Genomic DNA, 13,966 nt, shown 5'->3' with positions numbered 1-13,966 from the left:
GAAGGCTTGTTAAAATACACAAGCTGGGCCCCACCCCAGAAATTCTAATTCAGGAGATCTGGGTGGAGCCAACAATTTGCGTTTCTGAAAAGTCCTCAGGGGCACTTCCCTTGTGGTCCTGTGGTTAACAATCTGCCTGCCCAGGCAGGGGACACAGGTTTGATCTCTGGTCTGGGGAGATCCCACGTGCAGTGGGGTAACTAAGCCCAAATGCTCAACTATTGAGCCCCTGCGCCACAACTATAAAGCCTGCATGACTAGAACCAGTCCTCCATGACAAGAGGAGCCACCACGATGAGAAGCCCACGCCCCGCAATGAAGAGTAGTCCCTGCTTGCCGCAACTAGCAACTAGAGAAAAGCCCGTGCCCAGCAATAGAGACCCAGCACAGCCAAAAATAAATTTAAAAAATAAAAGTTTTAAAAAATAAAGTTCTCAGGAGATATTGATGTTTTGGCCTGGGATCCCCATGTTGAGACTCATTAGTCTATTCTCTCTGTTTTAAGAGACACAGATGTACAGACTTTTGGACTCTGTGGGAGAAGGCGAAGGTGGGATGTTTCGAGAGAACAGCATTGAAACATGTATATTATCTAGGGTGAATCAGATCACCAGCCCAGGTTGGATGCATGAGACAAGTACTCGGGCCTGGTGCACTGGGAAGACCCAGAGGGATCGGGTGGAGAGGGAGGTGGGAGGGGGATCGGGATGGGGAATACATGTAAATCCATGGCTGATTCATGTCAATGTATGACAAAACCCACCACAATATTGTAAAGTAATTAGCCTCCAACTAATAAAAATAAATGAAAAAAGAAAAAATAAATAAAAATCAAAGGGGACTGAACTTGGCTGGCACAACAAAACAAGATGGAGGAAAGGAGTTTCTACTTTTCTGCTTGCTCAGAATCTCAGACAGAAGCAAAAAAATTTTAAAAAGCAGAAAAGAAACACAGACAACCGGAAAAGCGCTGAACCATCAACACAATTTAAGCTGGACTGAATTGGGGAAATATTAATGCTGGTTTTCCTCATTTACTCTGAACTTATATCTATATAGCAGGTATGGAGTGTGCTAGCTTCTCAACTGCTTGGGACTGTGCCTTTAAGCAAAATAAATAACCAGAATTTCTAACTGCTTTTTTTAATACAAGAGCTAGAGCTAGGCTGGGGTTTATATAGATTGATGACATCACTTTGCATCTTTGCCTGAGACTCACTTTGGGTTTAAAATGTATAGTCAAGAAATCTTTTCCTTTGGCCTTTCCAATGCACCTAGTTCTGGAAAAGATGTGGGGTTTTCTGATCTAGTTGAGTCTAGATGCATCAGATGATGAAGAAAGAAAGTTTCACACTTGAGGTTGAATAGTCACAAGGAGGCGAGCAGGACCTCTGGTCTAATTTTATCTTATTTTAAAACCCTCATTTAGCCAACAATGACTATATGCCAAGCATTGAGCAATAGACTCTAGGATATGAAAAAAAAATACCAACAAGTGGTCCTTGACCTTGAAGAGCTCACATATAGTTTGGAAGGCAGACATGTAAATAAATATGCTATAATAGTAATCGTTACAGAATAACTGTGGTTGTTATGAATACGCTGTTCATTTTCAACTAAGGGGAGAAAGAGGTGAAGCAAACAACTCACGGATGACAGTTCAACTGGTTCTCGAGTGGTGCACACCTGTCTATCAGCAAAGAGATGTGTCGGGGAGAGGCATGCAGGAGAGGAAGTCGTGGAAAAGAGGTGCGGGAGAGTCAGAGTGGCTGCTGACTCTAATCAATAATGAGTAATTTGACGGGATTAAAGTGTGGGCTGTGAAGGAGGGGGCTGGCGACGGGACAGAAAAGGTATGTTTGCTTGTTGTGCCCTACACACGGTGATAGAAAGTTTATACTCTCTCTTGGGGACCATGCACCCCAAGGTGGTGTAGGAGGAAGGTCGCACAGGGCTGAATTTTGAACAGACAAATGCGGTAGGTTAGACAGTGGTGAAGGACTTCTTTAGTCTGTGGACCAGGCACTGAGTTGAGGGAGCCTGAGTTCAGGCAGACATGATGACAGCCTGATCGAGGGCTCCTTAGTTCAGAATATTTGCAGAGGAAGACACTTGCTTGCTAGCACATCAGTCGGCTTCCCTCATAGCTCAGTTGGTAAACAATCTGCCTGCAGTGCAGGAGACCCGGGTTCGATTCCTGGGTTGGGAAGATCCCCAGGCGAAGGAAATGGCAATCCACTCCAGTATTTTTGCCTGGAAAATCCCATGGACAGGGGAGCCTGGCGGGTACAGTCCATGGGGTTGCAAGAGTTGGACACGACTTAGCAACTCAACCACTACCAGCGTGTCAGTAGAAAGTGCATGTGTGTGTGTGTGTTTGTGTATAGAGGGTTTTCGTTTTTTAAGTCTTTATTGAATTTGTTACAATATCACTTCTGTTTTATGTTTTGGTTTTTTGGCCCCGAGGCATGTGTGATCTTGGCTTCCTGACCAGGGATGGAACCCACCACACCCCCTGCATTGCAAGGCGAAGGCTTAACCACTGAACCATCAGGGAAGTCCTTAGAAGTTTGAATATATGTAAAGTTATATAACATAAAGCTAGATAAATCTAAAAGTTGCATATGCAACTTTGATATCATCTATTTATCCATAATATGGAGAGAAGAAAAGAAGGGAGGAAGGGAAAATGCTGTCTGTACATAATAAACAGAAAAGAGGAAGTCAAGTTTGCCATCCAGGAAAACAGCTTAAAGGGCTTCAAGTGAGAAGCAGCTGCTCCTTTGACTTCTCTAAAGGTTTACTAATTTATAACATGGGCCTAGGGTGTGTGTGGGGGGGGGGTGTGGGTGTGTGTTGGTGGGGGGAGAGGGTTATGAAAAAGAACAATAGAGAAAAAGAATAAATGTGGTAAAATTTTTAAGACTTTGAATACCACAAATGAGTCATAAATTGGAATTTCACTTTGTCTTCCAATATTTTCCACATAATTAGCCCATTCATATACACAAAGGAACACATGACATATTCCGAAATGACACAAGACTCGTTCCGAGCACTGAAGCGGGATGCTAAGGCTTGCCACCCATGTCATCCCTGGAGCAGGGATGAAGGTCCTGGCCTGTGTGTTGAGCTGGCGATGAGACAAGGCACCTGGGCATGGCCACCACCTTTCATACCGCTTCCCGTATCTTTTCTTCCCTGTAAGTTATACACTCCAGGCCTTTGCCGAGGGAGATAATGCTGCTCCCATGAGAACTGAATACCCAGTGCCCTGCATGCATGAGTGTGTCAAGGCTAAACAGGTCTATTGTTCTTAAACAGAACTGCCAGAGAAATTGTCTCCTTGTGCAGAATGATGCTGAAGAGATAAAAATATCTTTCATTTCTATAGTGCATTGCATCTTAAAGTGTGTTCCACATTTTGCAAACTATATATAGGCTCAATTCATTACCCAGCCCCATAAAATACAGCCAGAGCAGTGGCAGGCGCATGCCAGATGTTTGACAATGGTTTAATAACAGAGTGAAGAACAAGTTAAATTGGATTCAGAAAACAGGAAGTGGGATGTGGGGCACTAGGTAAGACTATGCCAATCACCCTAACTTTATGTATTAAGTGCCTACTGCCTACCAGGGTAAAAGCTGGGTTCCATGGTACCTGAAAGGTACTGCTCCTACCCTCATGGGGCCTCCAGGATATCCTGAAGGATGCACAATCAGATAGATTCTACTGTCCGTTCTGATTCATGTTAAGAACGAGTTAAAATACAAGGTGCCATGGTCCTTACTGCCTTTCAAGGGAGGCATTTACCATGAACCACGTTGGCATCAGCATTCCCTCTCTTGGCTAAAGGGTTTGCGTCCAATAGAATTATAGAATGTACGCTGAAGAGAAGCTATGAAGGAGGGGTATGGTTCTGGGGAAAGTAAGGAAAAGAAAAGAGATCACAAGATGAGCAAGCTGGGGAAGGAAAGAGGGTACTCAGAGTAGGATGAAGATGAAACAGTTTGGGGAAAAGTCGTGACCAATGAGAGCAGAGGGGTCCATGCAGATTCCAGGGTCAGCACTAGTTTTCCTGGGGGTGGGGATGTCACTGGCAATAAACTGCTCGAATATTGAAGTCCCTAAGTCACTGGAGAAGCATGTTCAAATCTCTCCAGGCTGAAAGGTGTGGGTTCTGAAAAACAGACAATAGGATTTTAGGATTGGGAGGGACCCCAGACAGCCACTGGTTTCTTTCATAGATAAAGCAGGATATGCCCAGGTTTATTAAGTGGTTGCAAAACATAGCAGGGCTCAGGCCAGAGCCCGGGTCCAAAAGCTTGCCCCTGACCTCTCTCTCAGGCCTGGCCTTGGGTGAATCAGTGGCACAGACAGGCCCTGTCCTTTGGGGATGCTTCTGAAAGCTGAAAACCTGGTTCTCGGGGGCCTTTCCACAGCAGTGCAGAGAGACTGACCACAGTGCACAGGGGTTAAAGTCTTATAATCCACCTACACAGATATAAGCCAGAAATTTCGTTCAGATAAATGAAAGAGAAATAGGCTGAAAGATTGTGACTGCCCAGGTCAGACAGGCTGCCACCCAGGGAGAGCCTTGGAAGCCCATTTGGTCTCTGGAAGTATATGTAGCTTCCAGCCCTTATTAACTCACCCAGGAAGGGAGAGTCAGGTTACTGGGAACTCCCAGGAGGGCCCTGTTCAAAATGAGTTTAAATCCCTGGACAAGGAGGTTTTAACCAGCACTGGCAGGATCTAAGAAAAACAAAAGGAAATGTGGTTTATAATGTATCTGTGCAACAAATAACACACAGGCATTACACAGGAAATTCTCCACCTGTGATGATGGCCCCTCTCATAAAACTGCCTCTCCTTCTCCTTCGTGGTAAGGGCCCCTGGTAAACACAGGAAGGTAATTACATGCACTGCACAAGGATTGCAGGAGATTGAGGGGGCCAGGGATTTGAAACTCAGGCCGAAGGTACTGGCCCTGTATTGCATCTCAGCCCTCCAGCTTCCTGTAGGGCCTCAGGCAAGTGAAACCAGAAAGACCCCACAAGAAGGGATCACACCTGACAGATGACCTCCACCGCAAAACCTGTCTTGTTAAAAAGTCAATGTTGTTGTTTAATTGCTAAGTCCTGCCCAACTCTTTGCAACCCCATAGATTGTAGCCCACCAGGCTCCTCTGTTCATGGGATTTTCCAGGCAAGAGTACTGGGGTGGGTTGCCATTTCCTCCTCCAGGGGATCTTCCCAACCCAGAAATCTCTTATGTCTCCTGCACATCAGGTGGGTTCTTCATCACTGAGCCACTGCTGCTCCTGCTAAGTCACTTCAGTCGTGTCCAACTCTGTGCGACCCCATAGACGGCAGCCCACCAGGCTCCCCCGTTCCTGGGATTCTCCAGGCAAGAGTACTGGGGTGGGTTACCATTGCCTTCTCTGCACTGAGCCACTAGAGAAGCCTAAAAAGCCAATGAGATGGTTCATAATTTTGTTCCCTGGATGCACCTGTGTATACGCTTCTCCCCAACTAGAGGGCAAACTTTCCAAGAACAGAAATTCATGTATTCATTCCACCCATCTTAATTAAGCACCCCCAAACAGGCCTTTGCACAAATGGAGGGAATAATACACGTTAGAGACAAGGGAAGAACAGCCAGGAGGAAAGTCAGGGAAAGTGGTGATGAGGGAGTGTCTGGATTCTCAGGGGCTCGGGGCACTGAACAGCGGTGATGGGACACTCCTGCCTCACTCTCTGCCCCAGAACTCAGAAAGCAGACGAGCAGGGTTTGGAAGCTGTCCAGAGGAGATCTACCCTTCTGAAACTTATTGGCCAGAGAGCAGCTCCGGGGCCAGCCCTCATCCCTCTCCCAAGGGAGATCCCGCTCGACTGGGGTGGGGGGTTCAAAAGACACTGCGCTTGGCCCTGAAGGCCTGGAGGAGGGGCTAGGGACTGACCACGACCGCCTCGGGCTGGGCGCCAGGTGAAGAAACACTGGAGATGATGCCACCTGCTGGCGAGGGGCCCGGGTTCGCGCGGTGGGCGCAACCGAGACCCGGAGACCGGATGGGCAAAGAACAAGAATTCGAGCAGTTGTTCAAGTGGCTGGTTTTCTGCTGCCTCTTTAGGGTCTCCGCCTCCTCGGGCCGAGCCCGGTGACTCCGGACGCCGAGGTTTCCAGCGGGGGCGGCGGGCGTCCTCACCCGGCCCCCTCCTCTCGCGGCGCTCGGAGGTCTAAGACTCCGCGCTTCTCCATCAGGTGGAGCCGTGCGCCTCGCCGCCGGTCTCCCCCGCTCCCTCCTAGCCGGCGAACTGCACGCAGGCAGCTAACAGCGCCAGGAGGTTAACCGAGCCCCCGGAGGAGGTGAGGCCGAGCAGCTGCCCGGGCGGAGGTGGCGGGGCCGCCGTCGAGGCTGGCGCCAGAGCCCGGCCGGCTGTGAGTCCTGCAGGTACTGCTGTGGTTCTCGCTGCCCCACGTGGTGGCTGCCGAAGACTGCCCGTGGTTTCTCCGGCTCGCAGGCTTGAAACGCCTTCTGGCCCTTTTAGAGGCAGGCAGCTCACCACTTAATCCAAGCTTTTTTCTCCCTTTCTGCCGGAGACCGGAGGCTGAGGGGCGGGGGCGGAGGGGCTGGAGGAGGGAACAGGCCCAGCTGGCTGGGGTGGGCTTGGGGGAACCGAGGCCAGACTGAGTCAGGAGGCCAACCACAGGGACCAGGGGGTGAGGGAAACCAGGCACTCCCTTCCTCGGAATCGCCCTCAACCCTCTGCTCCTGATCCAGAGTTAATGTGTGGGGGTTGCAGGTGCCTGGATGGGAGCCTGATTTGGGGTGGGTTGCACAGGTCATGACCCTGGTCTCCTGACCCTGGTTCCTAGTATTTATTTCCTTCTGGGGCCGAATTAAGCAAGCCTGGGCCCCAGGCCACTTAGGAATTAGCAATCAGAATTAACTACAGCTTAAAGGATGAATGTCAGTTAAAACATCAAATGTTGCTTTGTAAGGCACAACCTATATTCTATAATTTGTCTTAGTCACAGCAGGGTTGGCCTAAAGAATGATGCCCAGACCTGAAATGTCGTCCTGCCTGTATAGAGTTAATGGAAAGCTCCTAGTAAAAGCACGTTTCTATATGTACTGTGTTTTCACTCTTGATATGTTATTTGACATGTTATTTAGAATTACTGTTCATCTTTTGCATGTGTTTCCTGATTGGCTCTTCTGTTTTGTTGCATTGTCTGTTAGAGCAAGTCCCTGGACTAAGGCAGCGCTGACACTTTATTTAGATACCTTGTTTGCAGTTTAGCTGATGGGGTGCCTCTTTGGGGTCTTCTTAGTTTCCTTTGCTCAGCATTTCTCCCCCCCCCTCCCCCAAAGCTTGCTTACAAATTTCCCTTTGATATGTTTAACAGCCTCTAAGGGATGCAGTTAAATAAACTATTAAGTGAAGAATAGAAGAGTCAACAGAGCAGACACCTACTAATTTGTAGACCTTTGATGTCAACAACCAGATGTCAGCTCCTATTAGCACACACTTTCACATGTGCCCCTTCTCTCTTTCTTGTTCATAAATACTAAGGGATGCATTTTTTAAAAAGTTAAGAGCCACATGGAAATTTGGAGTTAGAATGTACCTTGCAATCAGCAAAGTCCCCCAAATACATAATACTTATAAGCTAAGAGTTTCCCCAAAGACCTCTCCAGGGTCCAGTGACTGATGAAAGAAATGATTGATTTTATAATTGCACGGCACAAATCAAGCAAGCATCTTTCATTTCCCTCTCGTTATTCATTACCCCCCTTCTTCTGCATACTGCTGTACATTTTTATTTGTTGCTTTGTGACTATCCTTATAGTTAGGTGTGTTCTCTGATTTGTAGCTATCCTTATAGTTATAGGTGTTTCACACTAAATCGAGCTCCTGAAGGCATGGACTGTGCCTGTAATTTTATTTCCCCCAATGCCCTGCTTATACCAGGCATAGCTAAATGTCTATCAAGTAAATAGACCTAGATAAATTGGCTTTGATATCCAGGAGAAAATAGAGTTTGATTGGAATGTGAGTTTGGTGACAGGTAAAAAAAAGACCTGAAGGTTCTTAGGAGGCATTGCCTATGACCTTGGCCTCTCCTTCGCAGTAGGATTCGCAGCACTTCTTGGAAAAAAGACATACTCAGAGGGATGGAACACTTCTTACAGGAGAGCTTCCAAATGTAAAACCAGGCAGCTCCCCATCCTTGGTAGGAAATGCACAAACCAGGATAATAATAATCAAGGGTCAGGTGTCACCCATACACCTGTTTTCCCTCTAGTTCCTTCATTTTGTTTTCTAGCATTATCGCAAAGAAAAACCAAGGTGTAAACATCCCCATTTTATTACTGAGCCCCCCTGCTAGGAAAGTCTCAAAAATGCAAACCATGCTTATCTCTTCCCCAACTCGGAGACTCCCGCTGCACACACTGGCCAGTCCTTCCTGGAGAAAGGTGGAAATCCCCGCGCCCCCCGCCCCCCACCTCCCGTGCAAAATCAAGGCAGGCAAATTGTTATACTGTGGCTAGGTACATCCAGCCATTCTTAACTTCACTCCTTTAAACAACATTATGTCCTGTGGACAAAAAGTCACAGCTCCGCTCCCTGTTCAAAATGCCTTTTGGTCAGTGATGGTGACAAAAGCTGAATTTCTCCCCATGTAGGGGGAGAAACAGAAGGAAAGAAAGAAAGGAGCCTCCCCCTCCACCACCAGCACACCCTCCTTTTTGCATAGATCGCCTTCCTCCGAGTGTTTCCTCTTTAATTATGCCCCGTTTCCCCTCCCTCTCCCCCTCCCCAGCTTCAGTGAAAGGAGCCCTTCTGTCACTCGTCACTCGCTCCCTGGCTCGCTCGCGCGCTGGCTGTGGGAGGAGCCGCCGGAGGAAGCTGGGTGCCTCGGATGCCGAGCGCCAGAGGATGGAGCTGCTCCGAGAGGGGACATCGCTGACGAGCCCAGCTTCCCGAGGCGGCTAGAAAACAGGCAACTTGCCTCGTCTGGGCTGCGGATCCCGCGAGGCGCAGAGCCCCGGGCCACCCGGAGGGACCGACGGACAGACAGACAGATGGTCGGCGCGAACCCGGGAGGACCGCGGCGGAGGCTGAGCACCGCGAGCCGCCCAGCAGGAGAAACTCACCGCGAACCCAAGTTGCCCCGCCGGCTTCCCCTCGGCGCGCGGAGGAATGAGACCTTTCCAGCTCGACCTGCTCTTCGTCTGCTTTTTCCTCTTCAGCCAAGGTAGGACCCGTGCGCCGCCCGGAGTTGCAAAGAAAGTCGGCGGGGTTGTCAGGGCTGCGGGCAGGAATGTGGGCAGGCTTCGGGAACTCGAACTGATGGATGCGTCTCCCGGTGCCCGGCCGAGAGGCACTGGCATCGCCTCTTTGCCTTTGAAAATGCAACAAAATGGTACTGTTTATTTTCCTTCGGAAGGCAGGGCTGCGGGAGGGGAGGGAGGGTGACTTTCTCCCCTCACTTGTCAACATCCAGCTCAAACTCTCCAATGCAAATGAGTTCTTTATGCTCCCTGTATGTTAATTAGGCGGCATCTCTGTGGCCGTGCGGTGCGGTTCTGAACTTCTGGGCGCCTCCTCTCCTCCAGACGCAGGTTGGAAAAGGAGAGGGTCGGGAAGGAGAGCTCTGTTGAGGTGGCTATTTCAGCTCGAGGAAGGTCTGGCTTGCATGGGTGTATTCGGAAGGGAAGGCGTGCGGAGGGGGCTGCGATGACCGAATGGAGCGTGGGGGTGATGTGCAGCGTTTTGGGAAAGCTTCTAAAGAGTTTCATTGCTTCTCATCCGCTTCCCTGAATAAGAGTGCATTCTGAGTCCTACACAGCGTTAGATTTCATGGCAGAAAATGAAATTCCCCCCTGCCCCTGGTGCAGACGCTTCCTCTCTGCAGCCTAGTAGTGGCAGAGAAGTCTGTGGACTTTCTCAAAAGAACTTGGCCCCCTTGGGCTCCCTGCCCCTGAGAGCCGCCCTGGGTCCAGGAGCCATGGAGGGAGGGGAGGATTGTTCCGGAAGAGGGTGGCGAGAGTGCCCTTATAGCCGGCGGCATCCGAAGTCACCTGTGGAATTGAGTTTGAGGGACTAGTCAGCCGGTTTCTCTCCCCTCTCCTGGAATGCCGGGTGCTGTCTCTGCCGTCTGAGGTGGCGTTTGCGCCAGTCAGCACAGCTCTGGGAGGAACAGGACTCTGTCAGAAAAACCCACAACAGAGCACATCCATCTGTTGATTAAATGAAGGGTAAAAGTTTTCCAGAAAGCACAGCACTGCTATGGGTGGCTGGCTTTGCAAGCAAACAGCATGTCTCCATCCCTCTCGCTGAAAGGGAGAAGCCAGATGAAAGCTGAAACCCACGCCTCCTTCCCCGGCTCCTCCACTGGTGCCTGTGGTCACTGCAGATTTCCTCCTTGTCAAACTTTGCTTCGGACTCTCCTGATTAAACCTGGGGGCTCTTCCCCGACCTGGGTGTGCAGGTGTGCCCTGCTTGTATATAATCCTGATGTACACACACACACACACACACACACACTCACTCCTGTATTCATGTGGTTGTGTTGCCTCTCGCCAGGGCTCTGTATAGCAGCAGGAAGATAAATTGCCTTCCCCAGAGTTTTTGGGCTGAATGAATAAGAACTATCTCAGAACACTGGTATAGAAACAATTTGGGTTCTATTACCACTTGGGGAGGTGACCCTCCTTCTTGAATGTGTTTGTGCTCGCTTATGGATACCTACACCAACACACATGCTCACTCTCCTTCTCCTTTGCCTCTTACCATTCACTCACTCAGGAAGTTGCATGTAGAATCCCCAAACAGAAGATCTAACTGTCCCTCCCACACCCAGGTTCCCCGGACCAGTGCACGTTTTACTGTGTCCACTGATGGTGCTGGAAGGGTGAGCTGAGACTCTTCTCTAAGTTGACACAAGAAGCCTGTAGATGTCTAAGTGCCTCTGACTGTTGGAATCATCGCAGCGTCCATCTTCTACTTTGCTTATTTCTTTCTGGGTATGGTGCTATTTTTTGAGCTGCCTCATATAAATCTTTAAATATATGGAGGTTAAATGCCCTGTTTCTTCTGCTCTTAGCCCTGAGGGCAGTGGGAAGGAACCACAACATCAAGCAGTTCAGAGTTCCTGGCTATTCCTGACTGTTCTGAGCTTGGCCAGCTTTGCCCACCCTCCCAGATGGGAGATGCATAGTCCACAGAACTCCAGAACAGGGAGTTCTGGAGAACTCCTGCACTCCAGAACAGGTCTAAAGAAAGACAAGGAGACCTAAGTGGACCTGGCCAGTGAGAACCCTCTACATCACTGAACACTGTACGGTAGGGTCCTTAAGTCGACAGTGTCTGAAATGTCTGCAGAAATGAAGGGTCAAGTGGGACAGTGTTTAATGGACTTCACTGGGATAGAAGATCTTTTGACTTGATCGGGGGCATTGATGTGAATGTGGATATTGTTTGTAGGGTTGTGAATTCCCCAGAGAGTTCTATTTGACCCTCTACCCGTGTATGCTTAGGGCATATTCTATGCCAACCTCTGCCTGGTGCCGTATATTTATCAAGTTATCAGATAGAGCATATCCACTTTCAACAGGTCACTAGAGGACAAGCCCCCCTCCCCAGGCTCTGGGTGATACCCTCTCTCATCCCCCTGGTTGCGGTTGCACCCCACCCAACACACACACCGAGCCACACCATCGGATGCCATTTCCTGCTTGCCTTCCTCCCGGGATGCTTTCCAAGGAAATGTGCTGAGACTCAGGGATGGCTCGCCACTCAGAGAAAACAAATGCCCAGGGCTCTATTAAGGGCCTTCTGTGGCCCTCTAGTGACACATCCATCTGCTGTCCCACACCTCTCACAATGGGAATCTAGACATCATTCTGGAGTCACTGGAAACAGAACTCTCATGCGTCCCACACAGAGAGGGTGCTTCAAACATCGCTCAGAAAATTTTAAAAGCAAAACACTTAGGTCAACTCTTAGAGTCATTTCAATCCTCCTTTCTCTTTTACTATGTCAAATATATTTATTCACCGTTACTTTTTTTCATACCCCCTCTTTAGAGAGTGAAATTTAGGTATCATTTATGTTAGTGATATACTATAGCCCTAATCTTGTAAACTTTGGGCTTTTCATATAGACTGAGATTAAGTACGTGTTGATCACTCTTGAGGTGGCTGTAGAAAGGCCAAGTGGCATGCCTCCGTTCCCACCCAGCCACTGTCCCCAGGCCCAGCACCCCACAAGGCAGTGGAGAGATGGCAGTGAGTGCCGTTTGAGGGGCTGGCAGGACGGCGTGCTCCGTACAGAGAGGGATAATGTCACAGCACAATTTGCCTCCCGCAGAGAAGAAGCATGTTCTGCCCCTGGGTGAAAAGGAATTGATTCTCTTGTCACCCGCACGCTTAGAAGTCGCTCTGTCTTCCGCTTTATCATTTTGGTTTACCCACCACGATTTCCTTCTGTGCCTTCCTTCATCTTCAAGACGTGGCCCATCCAGCCTGCACATCCATGTTGTAAATGTCTTTGGAGAGACGATGTCCCAGCAGGACTGGGGACACCCTGCTTCCTGTCGGATATCGGGTTCTGAGACCGTTCAGGGAACACGCGGTGGTACAGACTCAGCTCCCCCTGCTTTGGCGGCTCCTGGGAAACATGCCCCCTTGCCTGCTCTGTGACACTGCTCTAGCATCGTCCTGTCCTGCATGGTGACTTGCTGGGTCTGAAAGTTCTAATTCCCAGGAGTCCACTCTCTGGTTGGCTTTGCGTGTGCGCTGTGCTGCTCTGGATGTGTTGGGGCAAAAGTGAAAACTTGCACTTGCCCGTCAGTGGCATGTCTGAGCTGAGGATTAATCCGGGGTGCCATCTCCCTGTTGGGAAGAATCTCAACCACTTGCTGTCCTGACTGGCTGGCAGAAATCACCAAGAAGAGCTGTCAGATGGTCATCAGAGGGGCAGAGGTTCTTGGTGACGTGAATCTCCAGGGAAATAGAAGAGCAACACGCAGAGAGAGGATAAAATAGGGTGTGAGAGGAGAGGGGCCAAGGCTGAAGGGGGCCAGGCTGCGGGCGACAGGAGGCATGAGAACACCAGAGCAAGGACCAGAGGCTTCAACTGGCGGGAAACTCCCTGGGTAAGGAGGCTTAGAAAACAGCATGAGCGTGTCTGAGGCAGCCAGGAGTATGGAGGAGATGCTGGGGCCACAGGCTGAGAAGACGTTAGAAAAGGAAACTGGGAGTGAGCAGCAACTTTGGAAGCATTTATCATTACCCAGAAACATCATAGAACAAAGGATGGGGCAAAGAATAAGTGTGAGGCTTCCCCCACTGGCACCCCAAGTGGTCTGACGGCTTGTCTAGAGGGGTAGAGTCAATGCACAGATGCCAAGGTTGTGGGACCACTGCTTCTTTCAGAGACATTCTGGGTGATGGGGACGGGGGCCTGTCTGTTGCGTCTGGGGGTGGTCGCAGTGTCTGCTGCCTGGCGGGGAGTTCTCAGCTGCCAGCCAGACCTATAGAGGAGGGAGGAGAAATGCCCCAGGGGGAGAGGGGCGTGGGCTGGGGTCAGAGCCTTCACACTGCACTTAGGGTCCCACGGGGGCCTCCCTCTGGGGTTCCGAAGACAGATCTTGCTTGGAACAGGGCAGCAGTGAGCCAGGCTTGCCACCAAGGAGCCTTCTGCCTGGTGTGCATGTGTTGGTAGGAGCCAGGGCCAGCAGGGGACCCGGTGGAGCAGGGCAGTATGCCTGAAGATGCAATTTTTCTTTTTTGTTCAGCCCAGTGGGGGTGACTTAGGCAGCATTATGTTTGCAGCCCCAAAAAAGCACATGAATAATCCCTAGTGAATTCAAGAGATTTCAATAGCAAAATAATAACAATACTAATGATTCCTTTGATTTGCAGAGTACTTTTCTTCCAAGGAGATAAAA

At 49.7% G+C, this 13,966-nt stretch overlaps 1 protein-coding gene across 1 annotated transcript in view; it reads left to right on the top strand.

Annotated features, from left to right (window-relative positions):
* The first annotated feature begins 8,935 nt into the window (after positions 1 to 8,935).
* The window catches only part of KIRREL3 (kirre like nephrin family adhesion molecule 3), a 595,366-nt gene continuing 590,335 nt past the window's right edge, over positions 8,936 to 13,966 (top strand). Inside the window, exon 1 of the mRNA XM_065937390.1 lies at positions 8,936 to 9,268. Within this exon, the coding sequence (XP_065793462.1) occupies positions 9,214 to 9,268 (55 nt within the window). The 5' untranslated portion in view covers positions 8,936 to 9,213. The remainder of the gene's footprint in view (positions 9,269 to 13,966) is intronic.

The sequence above is a fragment of the Muntiacus reevesi genome, chromosome 5 (genome assembly GCF_963930625.1).
Source record: "Muntiacus reevesi chromosome 5, mMunRee1.1, whole genome shotgun sequence".
NCBI classification, from domain to species: Eukaryota; Metazoa; Chordata; class Mammalia; order Artiodactyla; family Cervidae; genus Muntiacus; species Muntiacus reevesi.
The sequence above is the reverse complement of the archived record's forward strand: the minus strand, read 5'-3'. Positions and strand labels throughout refer to the sequence as shown.